Source organism: Chrysemys picta, chromosome 24 (assembly GCF_011386835.1).
Source record: "Chrysemys picta bellii isolate R12L10 chromosome 24, ASM1138683v2, whole genome shotgun sequence".
Classification (NCBI taxonomy): Eukaryota; Metazoa; Chordata; order Testudines; family Emydidae; genus Chrysemys; species Chrysemys picta.
In genome coordinates, this window is record NC_088814.1 from 8,172,201 (window position 1) to 8,199,579 (window position 27,379).

The 27,379-nt window shown below is 48.7% G+C and overlaps 2 protein-coding genes across 52 annotated transcripts in view; one reads left to right on the forward strand and one right to left on the reverse strand.

Moving 5' to 3' along the window:
- MAPT (microtubule associated protein tau) overlaps window positions 1-13,274 on the forward strand; it is a 106,055-nt gene extending 92,781 nt beyond the window's left edge. For 24 of the 34 annotated variants that reach the window (XM_065577400.1, XM_008162627.3, XM_065577397.1 and 21 more), the window contains 3 exons: window positions 656-737; window positions 1,174-1,286; window positions 6,970-13,274. In XM_065577400.1, coding sequence (XP_065433472.1) covers window positions 656-737; window positions 1,174-1,286; window positions 6,970-7,185 — 411 coding nt within the window. In that variant the 3' untranslated portion in view covers window positions 7,186-13,274. Of the gene's footprint in view, window positions 1-234; window positions 738-1,173; window positions 1,287-3,229; window positions 4,877-5,689; window positions 5,826-6,969 lie in introns of those variants that run through there. The other 10 variants (XM_065577409.1, XM_065577407.1, XM_065577402.1 and 7 more) reach the window with 5 other exon arrangements.
- Window positions 13,275-16,090: 2,816 nt separating this feature from the next.
- The window catches only part of KANSL1 (KAT8 regulatory NSL complex subunit 1), a 174,000-nt gene continuing 162,711 nt past the window's right edge, over window positions 16,091-27,379 (reverse strand). For 17 of the 18 annotated variants that reach the window (XM_065577376.1, XM_065577372.1, XM_065577382.1 and 14 more), the window contains 4 exons: window positions 21,455-21,512; window positions 20,643-20,755; window positions 18,525-18,744; window positions 16,091-17,526 (listed from right to left, as the gene is read on the reverse strand). In XM_065577376.1, coding sequence (XP_065433448.1) covers window positions 17,284-17,526; window positions 18,525-18,744; window positions 20,643-20,755; window positions 21,455-21,512 — 634 coding nt within the window. In that variant the 3' untranslated portion in view covers window positions 16,091-17,283. The remainder of the gene's footprint in view (window positions 17,527-18,524; window positions 18,745-20,642; window positions 20,756-21,454; window positions 21,513-27,379) is intronic. The other variant, XR_006176063.2, reaches the window with a different exon arrangement.

Here is a 27,379-nt window from a genome sequence, read left to right on the forward strand (position 1 = left end):
TGTTGGTTTAAATGGCACCGTTTAAGTGAAATGATGAGATGTACACATTCAGACATGCTAAAAATTTTAAATACATTGTAAGTAATATGGTATAATGTGGTTTTGTGTATTAAAAATTATCGCTTTGCGACTCGTGTTTTTTAAAGAAAAACTTTAATTCCATTACAACATTTTTTCAGAAACACATATTTCAGTCACTTATTCTATGCACATTGATCATTTCTGTTCTTTCAGTTTTTGTGGACATAAACTTTAAGTTTTACTTCAGAAAAGGTATTTATTTGTTTTAAATTTCTCTTTAGTTTATCTTTTTTTGGATGATCTGAATATGAAACTTAATTAAACAACATTCCACTTCTTTCCTCTCACGTAAGCACTTTAAACTGCCTTTGCTTTTCCCCTTCTGTGGAGAACGGATGATAACCTTGTGCATGCTGAACACGTTGATTTTAGAAAGGCCGCTACACATGGGCTTTAATGATTTCACAGTTTCTGGTGGCAAGTTCTTCTGTAACTGCTAGTGTATTAATCTTACGGGGGTTTAACTCCACTTTGTCTCAAATCCAAATCAGGTCCCAGTGTATTCTGTGCCTTTTTTATCCTCGGTGATGCTAAAATGGGGTGTCCTTTCCCTTTTTCTTTTTGATACGAACAGGTGCAAATTGTTTACAAGCCTGTAGACCTGAGCCATGTGACATCCAAATGTGGTTCCTTGGGCAACATTCATCATAAACCAGGTATTGTCTGACTTTTTAGTGCCTGAGATTTCCAGCACTTTCTCTGAAGAGCTTGTCACCTCGATTTTAGACGTGCCATGCCAAGTGAGAGCGATAAAGAGCAGAGAGGTGGGGCTGGCTGACGATACAGGGACCAGATAGAAAGTGTGAAAAATCGATATGGGGTGCGAATAATAGGTGCCCTAAGACAAAGCCCCAAATGTATGGACTGTCCCTGTAAAATCAGGACTTCTGGTCACCCTAGCTGAGGAAGAGAAACTCAGAATGGCCAGTGTGGGTACCATTTAACAATCATTATTCTGCTCATCCCCCATCCATCAGCACATCTCGGCGCCCAGATGTGACTGCTGTTAGACAGAGTGCACAATAGATGCTTGACTCCAGAAACCTGGGTTTCATTCTCTGGCAACACTTAGCCCCACTCTTTCTCTTCCAGGTGGTGGCCAGGTGGAGGTGAAATCGGAGAAACTGGACTTCAAAGAGAAGGTGCAGTCGAAAATTGGGTCATTAGATAACATCACCCATGTCCCTGGAGGAGGGAATAAAAAGGTAAAAAGCTGTACTGTACCGGACGTTCGTGCTGTCCTCTCTCAGGTGGGCATGCGCTCTGTGTATGTGTCGGAGTGAGTATGGGGCAACCACCGATCAGTGTCTGGACACAGCAGCTACAACCGGGTTTATCCAATTCCTGTTTCATACAAGCTTCCTCTTCTCTGAATGCTGGATGTGTTCTCTGCCACAGCTCCTCCTGATTATCCCCGTTCTTGAAGCCACAACAACATTTTGGGGAAAGAGGGTTGCACTGCAGCTGAAATCAGTCACGTCTGAGTGGAACTGTGCTGCTGTGGTCCACTTGGAGGTTGCTTTTCAAAAGGTGTAACTCGTCACCCGCTGGAAGTTTCAGGCTCCGATACAAGCACAGGCTTAACTTTAAAGTCAGCTGGACTTCAGCAGGGCTGAAGCATGTGTTGGGGCCTGATCCGTCCATCCGTCTGACTCATTCGTGCCTCTGAGTAACGGGTTCGGTTTCATGCCGGTGACCTGTCAGCATGGCAACAGCGCGTGTCGGCAGAGCTGCCTGCCGAGCTCAGGGAAACGCAGCCCTGCAGGGAAAGTGGGACACAAATGATCACTCTCGCGCTGTGCAGATAAATACCAGGGCGTTCATTTTGCCACAGCGAGATGTTCACCGCGTAGCAGAAATTGACAGTTGGCCAATCACTTCCTTTTGGGGATGATCAGGAGGAAACCGTGAGAGGTGTGTGGCTTTAATGCAACTGTGAGTGGTAACTTGCAAGCTACAGTCCAACTCGGCCTAACATGTGTGGCTGAAACTTCCTCTCAATAGACGTTCTTCTCCCGCATGCTTTTAAAAGTCCCACGCCTACCCATACTATTATTAGCGTCTGTGATAACAAGCTACACATTACTCGCACACTCTGTGCTCAGCCCCGGTTTGTAGACTAAGACAGATCTAAGTATTTGGGGCATTTTGAGCTCTTGGGGCCTTCACTACCAGGGTGGGGTGGAGTGGGTTGCGTTTGTATTCACAGTTCTTTAGCCAATAGGCATTTTAATATAAACAAGACATTTAATTATATATATTACATGAATATAGAATCGTAGGACTGGAAGGGACCTCAAGCGATCATCTAGTCCAGTCCCCTGCACTCATGACAGGACTAAGTATTATCTAGTCTAGACCATCTCTGACGGGTGTTTGTCAAAACAAAACAATATGATCCAGTGATTTCTTTTTATTTGATCTCCTAGTTTTTCTGTTCCCTAAATGTCAGTGTAATTGAATGGGCATATGCCCCGGGCTTCCCTATTGTAAGATGTTACAGCTTATAGTTGGATTTGCATCTTACTTGGTTTTTTCAGCCTCAGCTGCAAAGTATGAAGCAGACTGTTGGACTGGGAAGCTGGCATTTCAGGGAAGCAGCCTATTAAAGACGTGACTTTAATTAGAAAAGAGCAAGTTTGTTGACATTTCAGAGAGAAGATATTTTCTTGTGGCCTCAAACGTCAGTCTCCCAGCATGGGCTGAACAGCTTGGCTACAGGGCTGCCGCAGTATTTGACATCTGAAAGTGTGTGTGTGTGTGTGTGTGTGTGTGTGTGTGTGTGTGTGTAATAATTTAAAACTAAATTAAAAGAACACAAGGAAATCTGGTAAGAATAAATATTTAACACTTGGGGTGGGGTGATTTGAACAGTTAAACTCTTGACTAGGCAAAGTGCTTATGTACAGCCTTATCTTTAAGCACGCGCTAGTTCTGTCAAAGGTTTTGAGACGACTCCTGCTTAAAGTTAAGCACGTGCATAGTGCTCTGCCGAATCGGGGTGTGACACTGCCAACAAGCTCTGTAAAACGTGTTCCGTGTAAAAAAAATATTTTTGCTGTTAGCACATTGTGTGACTGCTGCAAATACATTATTTTTATTTATAATTTTATTTATTTATACATTTATTTTTATTTTCGTTGTTTAGACACGAATTGAGAACTTGCTTGGACTGTCTGTGTCGATTTTCTTAGTGCTGAATGCCCTGCTCTGCCTTTACCGGTTCCCCGCGAGGGGTGATGCGTTGGTGTGTGCACACTCCCATGTGGCTGCATATCGAACAGTGAGATTTAGTCAGTTGAATCATGATCAAACCTCATGAATAGCCAGTAATAACAAATGGCATTTTTAAAGGATCTGGATCTGTGTATACACAGATACCCTTTTTCTTTAAGACCTGCAAAAAATTGTTCATTAAAACAAATATACATTGAAGATGCTTCATAATTCGCTCTTTGTTTATTAGATAAAAATTCAAGTCCTGTTTTTAAACACAGCCTATGGCTGAAGACTTGGATGATAGTACTTGAAATGTTCTCACAGCAAAGTGAATGGCACCAGCATCTGAAATGAGACACCGAATACAGCACAACTGGGTGGATGAATTGGGCAGGACCCAGGCAAGGATGCTGGGTTGGGGGTGATGTTTTGTGGATTCATTAGTCACCTTTGGGGACAGTGGGACAAAGTATTCGATTTCTCTGCAGTAGGAGTAGGGGGAAGATTGTTCAGCATTTTTATCAAAAACTTGACGAGATGGGAAGGTTCTGTTCAGTCACCTCTGTGTTCCAGCACTTGGGTTTTGGATGCATTTTGTAAATGTCTTGAAAAGCTTTCTAGCTGTCAGCCTCTTCCAGCAAATGCACTAGCTTCTCTGACGGAGGAATTACTTGGCTTCCTTCCCCTTCTCTCACTGCCCTTACACAGCGAGCTGTCCTGTGCCGCTCTCTTCCTTGTTCAGCTCGAGCATCTTTTCATTTCTTTTGATCTCCTTGTACAGTCACTGAGCCACAGTTAGAAGCTTTTGCCCTTTGGAGCGGGGCTTTATTTGGACACGCGATATTCAAAAGCTGCAAATGGACAACACAATTACATGGCTTCTCTAATCCCACGTGGTTGTGTATTGCAGTATTGTCATTTAGCCACAGGCCTCAGTCAGTCATGTGATCACGATACTGAAATTCACACCTTCTGGATACATACATCTAGCTCTGGGTACATCTACAGTGCAGAAAACAAACCTCGGCAGCGAGTCTCCGAGCTCGGGTCAGCTGACTTGCGCTCGCGCCGCAGGGTTCCAAATAGCAATGGAGACATTCCCACTCGGGTGGATTCCGGGCTCTGAGACCCTTCCCCCTGGCTGGGTTCCCGAGCCCGGGCTCCAGCCCGAGCGGGAATATCGACGCTGCTATTTTTAGCCCCGTACCACAAGCCTGAGTTAGTTGAGCCGAGCTCGGAGACTCAATGCTGCAGGAATTTTGTTGGTTTGTTTGCAGTGTTCGATCTACCCCCAAAAGACCAAAGGGGGTAACATGCGCTGTACAGGCTCGGCGTAGCCTACAGAGTCCCTCTGGTGTCCAGTGGCCGTTCTCACCCTTTAACCCAGAGCTGCTGGCTGCCAAATCCCAATATGCAATGTGCCCCCTTAATCCAGGGAGGAGCTGCTTGGACCAGGATCGAGCGGGACCTGCATCTCCATTCAAGGGATAGCTGCCGTTGGTTCCATTTTAGAGAAATTAGACATGGCCCTGGCCAACTGCCAGTATGGGCCTTGGCTAGAGCAATTCAGGTGCCCGCTGCTTCGTGTGACGGTTTCTCGCCTTCGTGGCTGTTAGGCTAGGAGAGGATGGGAACATCAACTATGTTTTAAGTGGTACTTGGCCATGAGAGGTGGGAAAATGGACATTTGGAAAATGAAGCTGCTTCCGTCCCAGAGGTCCTCCCCACAGGAGTGACTCTCCGAAGTTACGGTGCGAGACATCCAGACAGCCTAAATACTCCCCCAAATAGTCTACATTTGTTTGGTGAGTGCGAGTGTGTCTACACTGCATGCGTACATGGTCTGATGGCAGCACGGGTAGGAATACCCAAATGCTAGCTGGACTCCTGGGTACGTCCTCGCCTTGTGGGCCCATGTGTCACATCTTCACTGTTCCAGCTAGAATCCAGCTAGCCTGGTATGTGAGCAGTCACTTCTCTGGTTGCAGAGTAGACATCCCCTTAGAGACTGCGGGATGTTGTAGGACCTCAGGATGCTGATTCTTGACAGCTGTGTTCAGGTGCGGTAAAACTTTGCAGTGCAGACCAGGCATTGGTGCTGCTGTTACACCTGTGGCTCCAATTGCATTTCTCCCTATGAATCTGCTTTGGATAGTCTCTCTGGGCATCTCCTTTCTCACAGCAAATCGGATTTTCCTTTTCCCGCCTAGCTCCACACCTCCTGGCCCTGTCGTTCTTTCTCTCTCTATGGGCTCAGTGAATTTTCCCTCTCTCCTTCGATGCGTTTTGCAGACCTGTTCCTCCCTTCCCATTTCTTTGCTGTCGGTTTTAATTCAGTTCATTTTGTTGCTGACGGCCTTTTGCGCCCCACTGATTTCTCCACCTGTAGAGAGAGAAGGGCAAGGACGATGAGCGCGGTGCACAAAATGGTGTGTCCCAAAGCGCAGGGCCTCAGGCATTGCTCACTGAGCCCGCCATCCCCGAGGAGAGCCCGCTCCCAGACTTGCAGCCAGATGGCGATGCCAGTAAGTAGCCACTCGTCAGCTTCCACCATAGAGCATGTGCGTCCACAAGAGAGGGGGGGTTGGCTAACGCTGGCCTGGGGCACGGTGCCGGAACCTGTCCGTAAATGCTCAGCCGGATTGTGTGTGAGTGAGGGTGACAGTCATGTAATGTAGCCAGCGAAAGTCACTGAACACTGGGTGGGGGCAGGTTCTTTTTACAGCGTCCCCTGCACAGCTGTGCCAATATGTCGCGGGCCCCTGCTAGTCCCCCCCGATCCACCCGCCAAACTGCAGCCAATGTGCCGTAGGGCTGGCGGGCAGCACCCCGTGATGTTCTGGTCCAGGGGTTCTCAAACTTTGGTACTGGTGACCCCTTTCACGCAGCAAGTCTCTGAGTGCGACCCCCCTTATAAATTAAAAACACTTTTTTATATATTTAACACCATTATAAAGGCTGGAGGCAAAGCGCGGTTTGGGGTGGAGGCTGACAGCTCGCGACCCCCCATGTTATAACCTGAGGGGTCCCGACCCCCTGTTCTGGTCCTTCCTCCCCCTTTGAGTTTTGCCTATTCACCTTAACTTGCTGCAGCCCCTGCTGCTAGCCCCAAGACAAAGCCTCCCAAAGGGGTACTTGGGGTCAGGCTGCCCCCTCCCCAGCCCCGAGCTCACTTTGCTGTCACCTGAACGCGGTGAATAAGAGCAGGTCTGCAGAGATGAAAAGCCAAAAGCATTAGTCCCTGTACTGCCGATCAGTTGTCTCTGGCCCCCTCCTCGGCGTTCGGCCAAGGGGACTCCCCTTTTTGCCCTGCTAGGCCGGGGTTTGAGAAAGTCACTGCTCCCCTGAAGTGAGGCCAGGTTCTGCCCTGGTTTTCCTGCAGGCACCCTTTGCCGCTAGCGGTCCATCTGCCTGAGGGCATTGGGCCGTTATTGGCAAATGGTTCCTTCAGGCTTCACCCCCACTCCCTGTCATGGGGCTGAACATGGAACAGAAGGTGCTGTGCTCGTCCTCCTTTCACCCGCTTCCTCCTCGCCACACCCCTGGGGATGGCCGGTGGGGACAGAGCGTTAACTCACCATTCACCAAAGCCTCTCACGAGGGCTTGATTGACACTCCCCCCCGCCCCCCCTCATGTCGGGGCTCACCCTGCGCCTTTTCTTTGTGCAGATCGAGTCTCACAAGCTGACCTTCCGCGAGAATGCCAAAGCCAAGACTGACCACGGAGCCGAAATCATCTACAAGTCCCCCACCGTCTCCGGAGATGCCTCCCCCCGTCGCCTTAGCAACGTCTCCTCCACCGGCAGTATCAACATGGTGGACTCCCCCCAGCTGGCCACGCTAGCTGACGAAGTGTCTGCTTCCCTGGCCAAGCAGGGCTTGTGATTGCCTGGCCGTGGGCGGAGAGAAGAGAAGAAAAGAAAAATCAATCTGGCCTTCTTCCTCTGTTCCTTTTACAACTACTCCCCCCCCTCCCCCCTGCCCCCCAAATGGGTAACGATTTAACCTACTTTTACTGTCCCTTCAGCTCTGGCTCCAGGACTTCAAAATCAGTAACAGCATTAGATATAAACCCTCATCTTCCCCAGGCGATCTTAGCCCAGTGGAAAGGAACCTGATAACCGCCCCCCCCCCCAAAAGGGAGTTTGGTTTCTGGAGAGGTTGGTGCTGCTTAAAATTAACTTCAAGGTACAAGCCTGTTCCCATCTCAGTCAGACTGATCCCCAGCCCGCCAAAGATACCGGCACCTCCCCACCTCTGACAACATCCCCGGTTGCTTTCCAGCACCCACCCGCCCACCCCCTGCTGGGGAGCACGGGGCACTGCACTCACCTTGGAAATCTCACGTATGCAGTGTTGTTCCCAGGATATGAGACACCAGGATGGGTGAGGTAATAGCGTTTACTGGACCAGCGTTGGTTGGTGAGAGAGACGAGCTTTCGAGCTACGCACAGCTCTTCCCTCTGGTCTGGGAAAGTGCTTGGTGTCCCAGCTGAGTAACTGCGAGCACCCGCGGAAGAGCTCCATGTAGCTGGAAAACGTCTCTCTCCCACCGCCGGAAGCGGGTCCAGTAAAGCTGTTACCTTGCCCGCTTGTGTGTCTGATGAAAATCTCAGACTAGTTAATACTATGTAGAAACCCAGAGACAGTATGGGAGGCCACCCACCTTCCCCAGGGACTTCTTGGGGAGGGATGTGACAGAAACACCTCTTTTCTCCCCTGGAATTTGGCCCCGTAGCTACCTGGATTCCAGGTCACAGGCTGGGGCCCGGGATCCGACTGTCTCTTCTCTAATTAAAGGGCACCAGCCTTCTTCCTTATACCCAGCAAAACTGACTTTCAAGTCCTGGGAGCCCACAGCTTCCCTCCACTCGGAGCGAATGGCACGTCCCGAAGGGGGTAGTACTAGTAGCCATGGCAAACTCGCTGTTCCCAGAGCTGGTTCCTTTGTCTAGGCAAGGATCTCGCCTGCTCTCTGGTTTGACTAACGTGGTTTCAGGGCTCCTTCTTTTAACTCGTATTAATGACAACAACTGGCGACTTTTTTCTCCCAGGCTGTTTCTCTTACAAAAGGATTTCAGCCTTTAACCCGGGCTTCTAGGGGCAAGACCTGCTCCCACCACTGCTCTTCTCCTGGGCTGAGGCCTCTTACCCTACTTAATTTGATGGCCTTGGGCCCGTATCCAGTTCACTGCCCTCTTCCTCCTATCCCACTCCCACGCCTGCCAGCGTGTGCACTGTGTGGTCTGGAGTGCAGGCAACCCTGGAGCGCGGTCCCTCGGCAAGGCAACTAAACACTGGGTGAGTGGGTTGGGCGACCTGTTGTAAGAAACAGCAGAGTGCTGACCCATCTGAATGCCTAAGGACTAGTGTGAGGATGGGGGGGATGGCTGGAATTTGTTTCCCTCCCTCAGTACCTGTAGCCTTTCTGTTCCGCACATGGTATGAGGCTAAGGCCATGCCTGTCTGTGTCTGTCTGACTGGTTGATGTGGGCTTGAATACTCTGAGGCTGGCCACAGATTTCTCAACTTGTGTGTCAGTTTCTGAGAAGCTGCAAAGGGAAAGTTCTCTTGCCCTGATCTGAGCTGAATGAATAGAGGACTTCTGGGTTCTGTGCTATCTTCCAGTAGAAAAGGGAGACGCTTGAGTTAGACACATGTGGGACAGCTAAGAGCTGCGGGATTTGAATTCTCCATCTTGTTAGCGTAACAATGCCTAGACTGAAGGCACGTTTCTTTGGTCGGAGCAGTGGATAGAGGGTGACAGAGCCAGGGACAGATGGAAATAGCATCACTATTTCACCAAGCAATTTTGGAAGAAAATCTTTACGTCCAGGAGATAAGATGTGTCTGAAGATAGAAAATGGGCTTCCCTCTTCTCAAACCCAACTGCCTGCCCATAAATCCCTCCCTCCCCCTTATGCCCCCAGGTGGCCCCTGCATCTTTTAAGCTCCAAACGCTGGCTCCATGCGGTGGTAATGATGACACTAGGGACTAGCAAAGGGATGGTCTTGAAGGGTATCCCCGCTGCCCTAGTTTTGTCGGAGTGGTGCATTTTATGCTGGAGCTGTTGAGTAGATGAGTCTAGGATGTTTTCTTTGGCATACCCTCGTGTTGTATAGTGGGATTTGTCTGTATATGCTTGGAAATCACCAGGGTGATGATTGTTCTATAAAAAGCATGTGTTGTAAAATTCAGTAGGTAGGTTTCGAACTGCCCCCTGTGCTCAGTACTGTGCTAGAATTCAGCCAAAGCGACTCTCGCTGTTGTCTGTTTAATCAGCAAAGGGTGAGAGCAAATCTGGCTAAGGCCAGAGACAAATGCAGTAGAACTGAACTGGGTCAGCATTGACCCGGTATGATGGGAAATGTGTTTCCAGAAGCTGGAGGGGTCTGGCCCCCATGAGCTGTGTGTGTTTTCTGGGAATTTGGCCTGCAGACGAGAGAGAAGACTGGAAGTTCATCGCACTGCTGCGCTGGTGAAATTGTCCTGCTAGATAAGTGGAGGTTGTCACTGAGCCCAACCCTTCGTCCTGTGCAGGACTGGGCCGTACGAGGTGTCCTCTGAGCCTTTTTCCAATCTTCATTAGATGCCCCAGGTGATGAGTCTGCCCCGGCTTCCTATAGGTTATTCCATAGCCACTGCCCAGGAAACCCTTCCCCAAGGCCAAGTGCTGCTGTTAGCACCTGAGGGGACCGGTAGTGGCGATAGGAGTTCTGCAGGCCTGCTGGTCACTTTTCTCTGGATCACAATTGAACCCATGGGTGCTATAGATCCTGGCAGCATTTTAATGGACGTTAAACTTTGAAAAAGAGGCAGAGCGGATCTCCTCTTGTTCCACCCCCTGAACGCCTCCCGGTGATCTCCAGCAGGCTGGTCAGTGGATTTTCGAATCACACAAGCATTTGCAGTCCCTGACACGCCTGTACTGCCCTCCTTTGCAGATGGGGAAAGGGAGGCAGGCTGGGAGGAGCGATTGGCCCAAAGCGTCACTGAATCATTGAGCTGGGATTAGAATTTGGGGAGCCTGGGGGTCAAACCAGTAAAACCTTTGATTTCACAGGAGCACCATTTCCTCCGTTATCCATTGACCCGTGGGTGGGAGAACCAGAGGGCAGCTCTGTTCCTTGTTCTGAAACTCCAGCTGCTCGGTCCCACCCTGTGCAGTGTCTGCCGTGAGACTGGGAACAAGGCTCACTTCTGTGCCATTGACTAATGGTCTTTGATCACAGCCCCCATGGTCACATGGCTGACTCGCCAGGGGCGTAAGAAGCTTTAATGTTTGGAAGTGGTGTGTTAGTCATGTCCTGCGGCTCCACCGTTAACACCCTGTGCAGAAGACAGGCCCAGCTTCTCTGAGGTCTGTGCTAGCTTACCCGACCACTCATGCCCTCGCCTCTGACCTCCCCAAGAGAGCCACTCTAGACATGGGGGGCGAGGGTCTGGGACGTCATGTCCATGCACCTGGCTTGGGGGCTGTGCGTCAGAGGGCCACAATCACACCCCAGCTGCCTGAATTCTAGCTCTGGATTAAATGGAGTCCCAGGAACTTGAGCTGCCTCGTTGATACCAGGGGGGCGTCTTCCCTTGCGAGAGGCTGAATTAGGAATTGTAATTGGAAAAGAAAATGCCAGGAAGTTGGGTGACTTCTTGGGGCTTTCAAGTGTCAATTACGGAACAGTAGGTGAGCTGCTAATGGCCCTGCTGCCACCTTTGCACCCGCTCCTCTTCTCCCGTGGCCACAGCGCCTGGCCCAGAAGCTCGGTCCTTAAAGGAAAACTGCCCTTCAAAGAGCTGGGCGCTGCCGCCCTGAACTCAAGCGTTCGATGCTTTGGGTTTGCACCATTCTAACCCTTTGTTTTAGCCACTGGTTTACACAACCCTGAGTGCAAATGAAGGTTAAAACAAGACAATATGTCTCTTGCTGCTTTTGTTGCTAGGGCAACCTAGTCAGAACAAGCATGAGGTCACTGGCCTTGGCTGCCGCTTGCCAGCCCTTCCCCTAGATACTGCTGCACCTGCTCTGAGAAGTGCTCCGGAGCCGCCTTTCCTTCCCCCATTGCCTGCCTCGAGGGCGGGGCTACCTGTGCATTAGGTGACGCTAATTGCGAGGAGGAGAGGGCATTAAAAAGTCAGTATTAGGGAGCTGGGGATGCACTGGCCCGGTTCCCCCGTGTACCCAGCAAGGTGCCTGTGTAGGCCCACTGCCGTGCTCGGGGGCAGGACTTCAACCAGCCCGGCCCTGGTCGGGTGCCTGCTATTTTACTGGGTAGACCTGCATCAAACAGCCCTTTGCCAGTGGGAGTAGCCCCGTGTGAACTGCAAGGTGCCAGCAACCGCCCCTTCGATCTGGGCTGTTGCAATCGGGCGCTCTGTTTGAGAGGCACAGGGCTAGTGCTGGCTAGAGTGTATGCCAGTAGCCGTGCTTGTTGCAACCTTACCGCCTGTATGATGAGCAGAAACTGCCCTGAGTTAGCCTCTAAAACCTCCTCCTCCTTAGCCTGCCCTCTACCAGCATCAAGCCAACCCGCGGTAGCAGCAGGATTTGGCCCAGCCCGAACGGAGCAGCCTGCTGCTCTTGTACCGAAACAACGGCGACAGGAGTCTTGGTTCTGGTGTATGAGCTAATCTTAAGGCAGCTCCCAGGGGGGGTTTAACTGCATTCCCGCTGGCTGCTGGGCAAAGGAGGTTGGAGTTTCTAGCCCCTGAGCTGGTCTGGTTTCTCTCGGGTGCAGCACTCCGGTGCTCATTCCCATCAGTCCTTCAGGAACCAAGAGGCGGCAGGTGGAGGTTGCCTGTGGCACTGGCCCAGCTTTGAAAGGGAGATGCTAGCTGGGGAGTTAGGGCAAGCAAGTCAGCCGATTGGCTCGCACTTCTTTCCACAGCGGTCGCCCTGGTCACGCGGTGGAGACGCAGCCCTAATGCTTGCTGAGGATGGCAAGAGTCACACGACAGCCTGCAGTCACTGTCAATAGTTCCACTTAACTGGACTCTATGATTGTAAGACCCTGTAAAGTCTGTGATTATCTTTGTATCATTGTGGGATGATAGGAACCCTAGGAGATTTCTGTCCTATGTAAATGAGCAACTGGGAGAACCATTTTAACTCTTTTCTGCTGCTACTGAAGACTGGGCACCTGCAGTGCCGTGAATCTCAAACTCTCCTTAGCCAAATTTCACGGAGTACAGTGTGGCCAAAATGACTGTGGCTCGCTGCAGTCCCCTGGCCCAGGCAGCACCCAGTTATTTTAGAATGTAAATAGCTGGAGTTTAGGAATGGGGGGTTTTAGGTTTTTATGAACCCGGCCTGAATGTCATTTGTTGTGAGCTTACAGAAATCTGCAGACTCAACCCCCTTCCCAGATGTTTCAACTTGGTCCTGTCAGAATCCTGCAGTCATTGCTGTCTAGAGCTTCTCTCCCTGCCCTTTCCAGCCCCCCACTCTGCTGGCAGCTGTCTTTACCCTCGCCAGCTGGGTCCCAGCCTTCCTTTGCAGTACCCAGACACTCCTCTTCTAGAAAAGTAGCTAGTCCCAGTTCCCACCCTAACCCTCCATTCCCCAAGAGCCCAAGCCTGACCTCCCAGCCCATAGAACACCGTCATTTTATAGATGTCACCTACCTGGGCCTTAAGCCAGGGCCTGAGATTTACTGCTAAGGGACGGTCCGTTGATGTACTTGTTCCTTTGGTCTGAAAAGGGTTAAAACTGGCACTATAGAACCGTATTTCTGAACTCCAAAAAATGCTCCTTCCAGGAATTTGAAGTGGCAAAACGACAATTCTGGTATTCGCAATCCTGTGATTCCCTTTTTAATTTTGGGGGGAGGGGGTAGGAGGGCTTAATCTCTGTATGATCATCCTAGCTTAGCTTCCCGTTTGTGACTGTCCATAGTGTAGTGTGTGTTTTAACAACTGGTTTACACTGATTGTTGCTGTAAAAGTGAATTTGGAAATAAAGTCATTACTACAATAACATGCTGCCTTGGTGGTTCTGCGTGCGTGGGAGGGGATGGAAAGGCTGGGTCTGGTCAACCCCTGTGGAAACACTGCTGGAACTCTGGACAGTTACTACTGTACATACACTTTGGGCAGAGCTGCAGTGTAGTCAAACGTTCCCTCTGAACGGGGTCATGCAAAAGCCTAAACTTTTTTCCAGACTGTGCCAAATCTTCCGCCACCCCATACAACGGGCACAGCAGCACATACTTGAAGTATGGTTCACATGCACCTACCCGAAGAGAAGCTTTAGAGCGGTAGGCCATGTGCCTAGGTGAGAACCAAGCACTTGCCAATGACAAAGGTGCATGTTCTGTCTCTTAGGAGCAAGGCTTCAGTTAACCTTTCAGGGCTCGGAGCCCAGCAAGGGTTTTATGATGGGAGAGCAAAAAGGTCCTGTGAGATTTCCAGCCACCCCAGGCTTGAGGTCTCATGGGATTTGGAGTCTTGGTCTCACAGCCACCTTCCCTTAGCTAGGCAGCTGTGGGCTGTGCTAGTCACAGCTTTGGGGTTTTGAAGGAATGTTTTCCTGTGCCCTGGGACTGCCCACAAGCGGTTGGGAATTTTTTTAAGCCTTCGTCAGAGGGAAACCTGGGGTTGGATTTTGGGCAAGCAGCCAGCTGGAATTCTTCCCCTCCCAGAGGTCAGTGTGGACCTGAGAGAGTCATTTAGTTGTGTCAACTTTTGGCAAGTGCTTAGTGTAGAAACTTGCTGATTTAGGCTCCAGAGCTATAGATGGCATCCTGAGGGAGTCTTGTTACAAGATGGGGGCATACATGAACTAGGGCCTGGGGAACCACCCCAACCCCACACAGGGCAGCAGTGCTGACTGGGGGGGATCAAGGTGCCCTCTAACAGCCCCCCCTTCTCCCCTCCCCAAGGTGAGGGAATGCTCTTGGATGAGTGGAGGTGCCCAGCAACCCCCCCCCCCCCATCACTGGCTCTTGCCGTAGGCACCCCCCAAGAATTAGCAAAGGATCAGTGGGGTGAGTGACTGTGCAGGGCTGGTTAAAATAAAACCCATCCTCCTCCTGCCCCAGGAGCACCATCAGCAGCGTAGAGTTCTCTCTTGAAAGAGTCTGGCTACATTGGACTTTAGGCTCTAAATCACTCAGGCATAGCAGTGGTCATGCCCTCTCCAGCTGTCAAGGTTTGGCCTCAAACGCCTAGGTTGAGATGTTTATTTAAAAACAGGACTAGGCACGGGGAAGGACAAATCATTCCGCACATGCCTCAGTCAGGTAAGGCTTAGCTTGAACACACCTGCTGGAGAGCATGGGGCAGAACAAAGCGGCCAAGGAGGTTTTACTGGGGAGAGAAACAGGAACCCATAGGGCTCAAACAGCTTGTGGACACGGTTGGAGAGAACATTGTAACAGCAATGTGACCATAATAGGCCATTGCTTTCTGCAGCTGCTGGAGCTCACCACTGCCAATAAATGGGCCCCTCCTAAGGGAAAGTTCTTCCACACAACGGACACAGATGTGGGGTGGGACAGGGTTGATCCAAAAGTGGGAAACACATGGAAACAAATGTTTAAAAGGTGCTGCAGAAGGAAACAATAGTGCCCTATATTGATTGCTCCTTTACCAGAACAGCTGGCAGCTGCAACCCCCCCCCCCACACACACACACGCATTTGCTGCATGTTATTTTACCTTAGAAATAAGAGCCTCCAACCAAGCTGGGTGTCCCTGCCTCTGGTGCAGGATTGGCGAGGAGAGGGACACCACCACTATGAAACCTGAGCTGCTGTAGTAGCTGCCTTTGGTTATTTCTGTGGTGTAGAGAGGTGAAAGGCTGCAATGTTACCGGGCAGTGAAGTCACTTGTGCACCCTCCAGTGCAGACATGGAAGGTGGGACTTGCTCACACACTTCTGTAAATAAACAGAGAACTTCAGAGCACCTCAGAGAAATTCTATTCCTGGCTGTCCCCCTGGCATGTCACAGAAGGGGCATTGCATAGCACACTACATTTTTTAATTTTTTTTTAATCTTTTCTTTTTTTTTTTATAAGCACATTTGTGCTTTGCAAACAGAATCAGGACATTAACAAAGATCAGCTTCTCAGAAGAAAAGCGTTTCTATAGAACAAGGACATTACACAGCTCAAAGCAGGAAAAGAAAAATATTTACAAAATACAAGGTGGTTTTTTTGTGGTTTTTTTATAATGCTAAAAGGGTTATTCAGAATTTTCAACCTTATAAATAGAAAAGCACTTATGCAAAGGGATATGGTAGCATTGTTTTTTTTTGTTTTTGTTTTTTTTAAAGAAACGATGACAAATCCTTTAAACTAGAACAGAACCAAAAAACACTAGATAATGTTGAAAATTGTGAAAAAACCCCAACCATTAAGCAGTTTAGCTACTATTTCTTTACGATTACAAAATGGAAAAAAAAAATTATGTCCTTTGTATTTTTTTTCCTTTTTTGGTGATGTGATTATACATAAGACAGGCACAATGCTAACAACAGGAACGGGACCAATAGCCACACCGCTAGGGTCAGAAAACATTACAGATGGGAACGGTGTGTGGGATCCAGGAGTCTCTAGAGGGGGAGGGGGCAGCGGTGGGGCCATTTTAAAATAAAATACCTGTCAAACTTTATGATCCTCAGATCAAAAAGTCCTCAAAAATGAAACTGACTAAACATTTGTTTTCAAAATTTGTGTGGAAGTGGAGTTAAGCAGTGGTGAAAAACAAGTCCTGATCTTTTCCTAAGCAAGCAGCCAAGGCTCTACTGAGCTGGACTTCGAGCAGCACATGACACTTGCTTTTTCTTAGGACTTTTTTTTTTTTTTTTTTTTTAATAGATCAAACCAATTTAAGCGAAACAAACATTAGCAGCCTATGTACTGCAGCCTACAGATTTCACGTGGTGAATTGCTGAGTCCTAGTCCTGCCAACTGAACACTCCTGGCATCTGCAGCTCATCACGATTTCTAAGCAGTAACAGTAACAGAAGTGACATTCTGATGGCCAGCTGCTAACCTAGCCTGAGATTTTCTAATTGTGGTGGGTAAAAAACCAGGAAGAGAAATTAAAGTGTTGGTAACAGAACTGCATTTCCTGCAGCAAAGCGTGTACTGGTGCCACAGACAGTCAGAGCCCAGCAAAAGGATAAACTCTGCTCCTGCTGAAGCACCAGAACATGCTGGGTTGGACTCCCACTTCCCTGCCCTTCACCCAGTACAAACACAAGGTGTGAACGGAACAAGGCTGCTTCCGAAATCTCACTCTCCCACATGGAGCTGCGCACGAAGCAGCTAACGAGTGGCCTTCCTTTCCCCAAGTGACAGGAAGGCTTGTCCTCCATGAAGCAAACAGCTGCTCTAAAAGCAGGAGTGGAGAAAGGAAGAAATGAAGGGCAATACAGTGCAATGCAGCAGGCAGCCTGGGGGAATCATGGAGGTAATACCTGGAACTACAACCTAGGGAACAAAATGACAGAGGGTGGGGGTGCAGAGACTGCAGATCTCAGCTCTGCACGTGGGGAAAGACAGCTAGTGCGGGAGGTTGCATTCCAAAGACATCACTTTTCACCACTAATTTCACTCCACTAAAACTTTTCGGGGAGGAGGCAGCAGGCAGCAGAGAGTAAGAGAAAAATCCCCTTTCGCTCGAGAAAAAAAATCCCCGAAGTCTGCTAGTCAGCTAAATCCTGTGCTCTAGAGTTATACACCTAAGGGGGAGTTGCGGAAGGGTGTCTGGCAGGCTGCTCTCCTCCCGAGACTTCACTCTGCTGGGAGGAAGCTGGGGTGCTCTTACTGTGTGACAAGGAAACATGGGAAAAAAAACGAAACAAAAAAAAACCAAAACAAACAAACAAACAAAAAAAAAAACAGTTTCTAAACTCCTTAAATTCACTAAAAACTGTGAAAATTCCCGGCAGGATGTTTGAATATCAAACGCAGATTTCGGAAGCTTTAATGCCAAGTTAGTTCTGTGTGTTGGTTTTGCTCATTTCTTCCTGTCCGTCTCTATCTGTGTGCCGGCCGCTGAACTGCTGTTGCTGCTGTGGAAGCGGCCACCGCTGGGTTCCGGCTCTTGGGGCTGGGGAGGGGGGGCAAGGGCAGGGCGCTGTCCATCTCCCGGGATGACTTGCTGCCCGATGTGCGCCGGGTGCAGCGCGACAACCGGTCCTGGGGATCAGATGGGTCCTCGCACTCTGTCTTGGGGTTGTAGGAGAGCGGGAAGTAGCGTCGCTCCCAGGGCTGCACAGCCTGCAGGGGAACGGGAAGCAGAGCTGTTCACAGGGAGTGCATACAGACACACAGCTCTCTGTGGCTCAGGATATCCCCCCTCCCGCCCCCCCCCCCAGGCATCTTCCTGTTTCCCATTCGTCCTCGACATCTGGCAGCCCTGGCCAATGCTCCCTTTAAAGGTGCTTCACATATTGTGCAGGTTCGGTCATTAGCATGGGGCGGTTCCCCAAGGGATCAGGGCATGCTGGCAGACAGGCAGACCACAGCAGAGCCCCTCCCCCCCCATGACCATGGAGCACCTGTATGCCTGTTTTTCTAGCAGGCTCAAGCAACCCACAGCCAGCGAGGACCACAAACTAGATTAACTCCCATGCACATACCATGAAAAAAAGTGACATTTTATTGATGAAAACGGGAAGTATCATTGGACAACATTAGCCTGCCCCGGTACACATTCATGGGCCACATGGACCAAGGAAGATCTCAATTCAGACCTCCCAACAAGAATTCCCTTCTACTGGCTTTTCAGCTTGCTGGAGAGTTTTAAGGAGAGAAGAATCACAATGTAGGTGTTAGAAAAACTAAACACCCATCAAAGGTCAATAAGATCAACTGACACTTTCCCACACTTCCACTGCAGAAAGTCTCATTTGGGTTCATTCTGTCGTGTAAAGGCAAGCATTGTGATGTTCTGCTCCCACGTTAAGATTGTAACATGATGGGGTTCTTAGGGCACGTAGACGGAGGATGAGTGCCCAAAGGAAAAACTGCCAGAGAGGTCAGATCTTGCCTGCCAAAGCTGAATGAGAATAGATTTTTCATTCAGTTCAGCAAACTGAATTTCCCACACACAGATTCTCAGCAGTTTTCCCACAGTAATTAAGTTCCACAGTGAAAAACAAACCAAAAGTTTGAATTTCACATTTAGCCTCAAAAATAACAGCTTCTCAGTAATGTGCATGCATCTGGACCCTTCCACCAGCTAGAAGGGACAAAAAGTCGAAACAGCCACCCACCTGTTCGTCAAGACCAGACTCGGGTGTGGAACAACGGGTGTCCTCGCTGGACAAGAGCCGCATGGAGTCACGGGAAACAGGCGTGAGAGGGGCAGAGTGCAGTTCAGGGCTGACGGGACTGCGTGGGGAGAGGCAGTTGCCCACATCGGGGGATGGTGGCTGGGGAGTGGAGGGGTTCCCCAGCTGAGGGGTTGTCCGACCGTCTGCTGATCTGTAAGACCTGGAATTAAAAAAAAACCAAAACAAAAAAAAAACCACACATGTATTTTAAAATTCTCAAATTTTACATTTCACTACTGCAGTCTGAAAGGCTGCTGTCATTCTGCAAACACCTCATTCACTGCCAGCTCACTTCTGCCACATCACCCCCTAGAACAGTGTTAACACACAATTTATGTCACTACATGCAAGGCAAATCATCAAGATGTGCACATACCGAAACTGAGTCACTGTTTGGACTTAGCATTGCAACTGTCTGGTCTGACCCCTACATCCAACGATCATTGTTTCACTGCATCATGTCATACTCGGCATAATCTCTTTGGGACGGTTGTTTTGGGTTGTTTTTTTTGAGGGGGGGAAGGGGGGGAAGACTTTCTGTGGAGCACATGCCTACTACACTTCTGAGTGCTGTACCATTATAGTAGTAATAAGCAGCCCCCCCACAGAGTCAGACACTTAGGTCAGTTTTCCCAAGTATTCTCCTGACAACATCTGTACACTAAGTAACAAAGACACTTGTTCAAATAGCTAAATACTGACCAAAATATAATTAAGCTTGACATCTTTTGGGGAGGATAGGAGCCAAACCTAAACTTTGGAAAGGGAACATAAAAATGAGGAAGCTTGTCAAAGACTTAAAAGTCAAAATTGAGGGATTTAAAACCCTTCATTAAGCCATGCGTACACCTAAACAAAAAGAGAATCAATCAGGAAGCAAGAAAACCAGTGTTTGGGTAAATGGCAAGGTTCAAAAAGGCAGTCTGAGCGAAACAGGTCCTTCAGAATATCAAAATCCAACCGTAGTAAAACTAATATAAGAGCATAAGCTATAGGAGGAAGAAAATCAGAACGGCTAAGACTGGCTTTTTGTTCTTTAAATTCTAACACAAAAACAGCCAAGAAATTCTTCAAATGTATCAGAGCCAGGAAGACCATGAGATCATCAATAGGAGGGTCTGCTTGAACAATTAAGGATGAGAACAACATTACAAAGAAGCTAGACAATTTATTTGCATCGCTCTTCACCCCAGAGAATGCTGGGATATTATCTACCCCAGACTTACTCTTCTGGTAGTAAAGATGTGATACTCAAGAAATGGAGGTAACAAAAGAAGAGGTACCGGAACAAACTGATAAACTAGACTGGAATTAGTCATCAAGTCCAGAGGGTACATTTAAGTTACTCAAGAAGGAAGTGGCTGAGCTGGGGAATGAATGTTATACCCAGTATTTTTTAAAAGGTACTAGGTTATGTCTGGAGAATTACAGACCGGTAAGCCTTATTTTTGTATCTGGTAAACAGGCTGAAATGATGGTTAAAATAGAATTAACAACCATCTAGATGATCATAACATAATAGGATCTAGCTACCATGGTTTCTGCCAAGTTCCACATAATTTCCTCATACATTTCTGACATCAAATGGGGATAGACCATTTGTATGAGGACATCCCATTGGGAAAGCTCAGCCCAGAGTTGAAGGCATAATTTTACTCACCATCAACACCACAAATGGTCTTCCCCAACTGAGAGCTTACCAGTTCCACTGTCTGTCTCTCTGCAGAGACACCATTCCTTCCCACAAGTCCAACACCGCTCTGCCCCTACTGTACAAAGAACCATCTTAGATTCTCCAATACTACTGCCTTTCAGGATATGAACCTCTGGAGATCACTCTTTTGCACGCTGCTCCCAGATATGCCCCTCTCTGTAGGGAGAGGCATTTAGTTAAGGGAAGCACAACTACAAGAGAAGCTGGAGTGAAGGACAGCCTTCCCGCACAAGGCTCATCTGGCAGAACTGAGGAGCAGTGGCCTACATCCACTGAACACACCTTACAGTGGCATCAGAGTGCTGGGCACACCACAGCTGCAGAGAGCATGCTACGAGGCTTACCTGCTGCCTCGCCGCTGAGGGGGCAGACTGGTGCTCCAGAGCCATCTTGCCCGCTCCATCTCTTCACACTTGGCATGAAGAGCAGCAAAGGCAGAATCGGACAGGTCCTCAATCTGGAAAGGGAGTGTCACAATAGTGTGAGATCTTTTACACGAAGGACTTGCCTACACAACAAAGTTATACTGGCATAAGCCAAGGAGTGAATTTAAACCGATATACCCGGAGAAATGTAAGAGGACCTTTTTTCGGTTTAGCTTATGTTGCTTAGGAAGGGGCTTGAGCTAAACGGAATTCCAGAAATAAGAGTGTCCACACAGGGGCTCATACTGGCATAGCTATATTGGTTTAACTAATATTCATATAATTATACCAATGCAAGTGGTAAAGCTTTTTTGTGCAGACAAGACCTCAGGTCTCCCTAAAAGGCCTGCTACCCTGAGGCACCTTATGAAAGAAGCCATACTCCTGGCTGCAACTGATACACATGCAACAAAATAAACTAGCTTCTTCTATCTCAGCAGCCTTTTCCTTCCCCACCTTTTGCTGAGAAGGAGGATGGACTGATCAAACACTTCCTACTGGTCTCTTCCTGCCTAGCCAAGACGCCACCCTCCATATACACAAACAAAAAGGAGACCCCACACCGCTCTTCTGAGGTTCTTGTTGATCCTTCAGCATCTGCTTTCCAGGCACTTCACTCTCTCTTGTGCAGCACATCCTACTTGAAAGGAAGTTATATGGCTACCACCAGGTCCATCTCAAGGAGTGGGAAGCTCCCAAATTAGTTACAGATATAAAGCACCGATCATTACCTCCTCATTGTCTTCCTCAGGGTTCACTTTCAGAGCACTGATATCCACTTCACGCCAGCTGCAATACACCATTGAAAACAAGGTCAGTCACTGCCATGGTAAAGAATGCAACGCATCCATACAGTCTTGGAGGGACTAGAGGGGAGAGGAGCGGTGAACACACCTTGTACATGTGTTAATTTTGCCCCCCTAGTGACTGGTGAGGATAAAAGCCTACTACTATTAGTGACAAATTCCAACTCAAGTAATTATATTCTGCCACCTAAACTCCCCCTACAGTTTCAAATGCATATGAGATTTTCCACTTCTGGTACTACATTAGGAGTGAACGCCATTCCATGCAAGTGACAAGCAGTTTCTGAACATGCTCAGGAAGCACCAGAGGTACAACCCTGGGTGAAGCAATGAAGGAGACAGGATCCCCGCCCACAACTTTGCGCCTCCCAGGTCCTTCCAATTCTGCCTTCTCTGTGGGGTTTTTTTGGGGTGGGGAATAAAATAAAATAAGGCTTTTCCTAACCTGTTTCTTAAGACATGCCCCCCTGCTGCTGTTCCTCCCCACTAAATGCTCCCCTGGACCAAACCATTCCAACGCCCCAGCCCAACTCCTGTTGGTGCTGGTCAGCTCTTGCTGTGCTGCAGCTGGCAGAGCCGGCAACAGGAGAAGGAAGTAGTTTAGATTCCCCACACTGAGCCAGCACTGGGAAGACAGGGAGCCCCAGGAGGTGAGATGAGAGAGACTCCCTTTCACATACGGATATAGTATTTTTTAAAAGTCAAATGATCTCTCTTGTGATGCTGACATAAAGCATTCTAAACTAATTTACTGTTCACCATTTTTGCTGTTTGTTCACTTTCTGCACTTCACTCAGCATGGATTGTGAAACAGTCTCAATTTCACTTTTGTTTCTAATACTTTTCAGTTGTCACACACTATTGCACAGTGCTGCAGTGTTTAGGTTACAAATACCGCAAGGGAACACTTTACTTGTTTAAAAATTGTTTACACTGGAATTTTTAGAACTTGATAACATTTCTATTGGTTGTGGGTTCCATAAAGTTTTATTTTACAAAACCTAATAGTGGGTAATGATGAGACAGAATCCTTATAAAATCGGAGAAAGGAGAAAGTCACATTCTATTATTTTAGGTTCTCACCACAATTTTTGGGACATTCTACAGTATTTTGCCTGTTATAACTTCAAAATTATTTAAGTTTCTTTTTCCACTGCATAGACTGAGTGTAGACAGATAAAGTACAGTAACTCCTCACTTAAAGTCATCCTGGTTAACATTGTTTCATTGTTAGTTGCTGAACAATTAGGGAACATGCTCGTTTAAAGTTGTGCAGTGCTCTCTTCTAACGTCCTTTGGCAGCCGCCTGCTTTGTCCACTGCTTGCAGGAGCTAGCTGGTGGGTGGTTGGAACCAGGCTGGACCAACAGCCCCCTATTAGCTCCCCGCTCCCCTAAGTTCCCTGTGCAGCAGCTGCCCAGCAGGCTAGCAATCGCAGCTGTCGCTCCCCCCAACTGCCATGTGCTGTTCCTGCCCTCTGCCTTGGAGCTGCTCCCCAAGACTTCTGCTTGCTGTGTGTGGGGGAGGAAAAGGGGGGTTAATGTCAGGGTGTGTCCCCCATGCTGCTCCTGCACCCCGCTTACCCCATCTTCCATGGAGCAGGGGGGATACACGACAGAGGGAGCTTCGAGGCAGCAGCAGCGGTCTGATCTCAGCTTACTGATCTAATTAACAAGGCAGTGTACTTCTGACCCCTCTCTTCATACTTCAAGGGGAAATGAGCCACACACACACACACACACACACACACACGGTATGTCTCTCTGTCTGCCCTCCCTCCTTTCCTGCTGCCTTGTACAGTAGAGTGTGAGTTAACCCTTGAGGGCTCAGCCAATTGCTAGTTCATCATTTAGCAGTAAGGCATTCCCTGGAAATATCCCACGCTCTGACTCCTCCACCTCAACCAAGCTTCACAATCATCATCACTGTGTACCAGTATTAAACTGTTTGTTTAAAACTTATACTGTGTGTTCGTGTGTGTCTATATTATATACAATAGTCTTGTCTGGTGAAAAAAATTTCCCTGGAACCTAACCCCCTCATTTACATTCATTTTTATGAGGAAACTGGATTCACTTAACATCGTTTTGCTTAAAGTTGCATTTTTCAGGAACATAACTACAACGTTAAGTGAGGAGTTACTGTATTTAGCTGAACAGCAGCAACACCACCACCCTTCAGCTCAATGAGATGCAAACTTCAAAGTCTAACTCTGCGCCATTTAAATGCAAACATTATTAAAGCACAAGCAAGCACACTTGTAAAAAAATAGTAAAGCCAAAGATAGACTCGGTTAATTTCTCTAACATTTCATTAACATACACAATTAACAAAAACCAGGAAATGAAATAGCCACATGAAATATGCTCTATTCCTGAGGTTTTGGTTACATGTGGAACTTAACATTGCTGTTTTTGTTGCAAAATGAACAATACAGGATGTACTAGTGTGGCCCAGTTAGTTTTCCTTTACATTTTTATTTTAAAGAAAGATTTGGAAGGTGGCTTCCAGGCTGGTGTCACAGCTAATGACACCTCCTTCAATTAGATGACACCTAATTAGCTGTAGGTGCTGAGGAGTTTCTTCAAGATCCACATGGAGCAAAACCAGCTGCAAGGAGGTTTAATATTGCTATCGCCATTCAATCGTCAAAGAGTGCCTTGTCTTTGACCAGTGTTGGCATGGGGCAACTGCCTTCCCCCCACACTGTATTCATTAGCTCACTACTCGGCACCTATTTCCTAGCCGTATGTGCAACGCTGGGGATAGAAGCCAGTGACCTCAGTGAGCACTGAGTCTTCATAATTAAACACAAAAAATGACAACATTAAACTAACATTCAGGTTACACAATTAAAATCAGTCAGGGAAGTTCATCTTCAAGCAGAGAGAATCCCCGTGCAGTGTAACCCTTGGCAGTTAATAAGCCCTTTCCATTGATGGGCTGTGGAAGACATTGCAAAATGGAAGTTATCCAAGTAAAACTGTTCTTCGAGATGTGTTGCTCACATCCATTCCATTCTAGGCGGTGTGCACAGCCCATGTGCACAGTCAGAGATTTTTGCCTTAGTGGTATCCGTAGGGTTGGCTGCAGCGCCCCCTTGAGTGCCGCGCTCATGCGCTGGTATATTAGGCGCCGCCGGCCCTACGCCCTCTCAGTTCCTGCTTGCTGGCAACTCCGACAGAGGGGCAGGAGGGCGGGTAATGGAATAGACATGAGCAACACATCTTGAAGAACAGTTATAAACAGGTAACTTTTTCCTTCTTTGAGTGCTTCCTCATGTCAATTCCATTCTAGGTGACTCACAAGCATTATCCTCGGAGGTGGGCTTGGAGTTCACGGTCTTGGGGCTTTCAGCACTGCTCTACCGAAGCCAGCAGCGTCCCGGGACTGCTGCGTAGGCACGTAATGGGACATGAACATGTGGACAGATGACCAGGTAGTGGCCCGCCAGATGTCCTGGATAGCCACTTGGGCTAGGAAAGCTGCCAAAGAGGCTTGCGCCCTGGTTGAATGGGTGGTTATCATCGGTGGAGGGGGAACCTTTGCCCGATCATAGCAGTAGCGAATGCAGGCAGTGATCCAAGAAGAAATTCTTTGGGCAGACATTGGATGACCTTTCATCCTGCTGGCCACTGCGACGAACAATTGCGTCGACCTGTGGAATGGCTTTGTCCTGTCAATGTAAAAAGCCAGCAACCCTCCTGACGTTTAGGTAATACAATCTACGCTCCTCCTCTGACTCACGTGACTTTGGGGAGGAAAAAAGACAGGTAAGTAAATGTCCTGGCCCATATGAAACAGACCATCTTGGGCAGAAAAGCCGGGTGTGGCTACAGCTGGACCTTGTCTTTGTAAAAGACCATACATGGTGGTTTCGAGGTAAGCGCTCTAATCTCAGAGGCCCTGCAGACAGATGGTATTGCAACCATGAACGCAAACTTCCAGGAAAGGAGAAGGAGAGAGCAGGAAGCCAGAAGCTCGAAGGGGGGGGGGGGGGTCCCGTGAGCTGTGACAGCACAAGATTCAGGTCCCACAGAGGGATGGGGTCTCTGACATGTTGGTAGAGACGCTCGAGGCCCGTGAGGAACCTGGCAGTCATGTCTTGGGCGAAAACCAACCTGCCATCGAGTGGCAGATGGAAGGCCAAGACAGTGGCCAAGTGGACCTTAACAGATGAAAGGGACAGGCCTTGGAGCTTAAGATGCAGAAGGTAATCCAGGATCAACTGCAGCCAGGCTCGCTTGGGACAAACGCCTTTATCCAAAGTCCAATATGTGAACCGCTTCCATTTGGCCAGGTACATTGCTCTGGTGGGGGGCTTTCTGCTGCCCAACAGGACCTGTTGGACACTGGCCGAGCACTCCTGCTCTTCTGCATTTAACCATGTGGCAGCCAAGCCGTCAGGTGCAGCACCGCCAGGTTTGGATGCAGAAGACTGCTATGGTTTTGGGACAGCAGGTCTGGCCAGAGTGCCAGCTGTAATGGAAACGAGGAGTCCAGTGGCACCTTAAAGACTAACAGATTTATTTGGGCATAAGCTTTTGTGGGTAAAAACCCACTTCTTCCGATGCATGGAGTGAAAATTACAGATACAGGTATAAATGTATATTGGCACATGAAGAGAAGGGAGTTATCTTACAAGTGGAGAACCAATGTAGAAGGCCAATTCAGTCAGGGTGGATGTGGTCTACTCCCAATAATTGATGAGGAGATGTCAATACCAAGAAAGGGAAATTGCTTTTGTAGTGAGCCAGCCACTCCCAGTCCCTATTCAAGCCCAAATCGATGGTGTTAAGTTTATAAATGAATTGTAGCACCCTGACTAAATTGGCCTTCAACATTAGTTCTCCACTTGTAAGGTAACTCCCTTCTCTTCATGTGCCAATACATATTTATACCTGTATCTGTAATTTTCACTCCATGCACCTGAAGAAGTGGGTTTTTTCCCCCACGAAAGCTTATGCCCAAATAAACCTGTTAATCTTTAAGGTGCCACCGGACTCCTCGTTGTTTTTGGGGATACAGACTCACACGGCTACCCCTCTGATCGTTGTAACAGAACAGCCACCGAGACATTCAGCAGTGTGCCGAATCAGAGCTGGCGCGGCCAAGCCGGGGCGATGAGGATCACCTTCGCCCTGTTCTGCTTGCTCTTCATAAGGACACTCTGGACCACCGGCACTGGGGGAAAAGGGTACAACAGAGCCCCTGACCAAAGAAGCAGAAAAGTGTCCAACAGGGAGCCTCTGTCGATCCCCCAAATGGAGCAGAAAACGTGGCACTTCCTGTTCTTCCTGGATGTGAAGAGGTCCACCCGGGGAGTCCCACATCTCTGGAAGATGACCCTGACCACCTCCGGATAGAGGGACCACGCGTGGTGAGACGAAGTCCTGCTGAAGCGATCTGCCAAAGTGTTCCTGGCCCCAGGGAGGTGTGCGGCTACGAGATGGATGTTGTGACGTACACAGAAGTCCCAGAGCCTGAGAACTTCTTGACAAAGGGCAGACAATCTGGCTCCGCCTTGCTTATTGATACATAACATAGCCACTGCATTGTCCATCAGGACCTGGACCACCCTGTTTCAGACTCCTCAGCCAACTCTTCAATCATCAAGTTTAAATTGGTAGCCACTCTTTTAAGGAGGACCTGGTGCCCATTTAGGAGGGGCCGCCCACAGCTTCATCCGGAGACTACGACTGCACTGCAGAGGGAGGGGCGGCTTCCCCTTCCCTCTCTGGGGATGGCTCCTTAGGTGTCGGAGCCTGCTGTGCTGCCCTCGCGTCGCCTCGGCACCATGTTCCGACTCTGGTGCTGGCGGCGGTTTTTCCGAAGCGGTCAGGGAGGAATG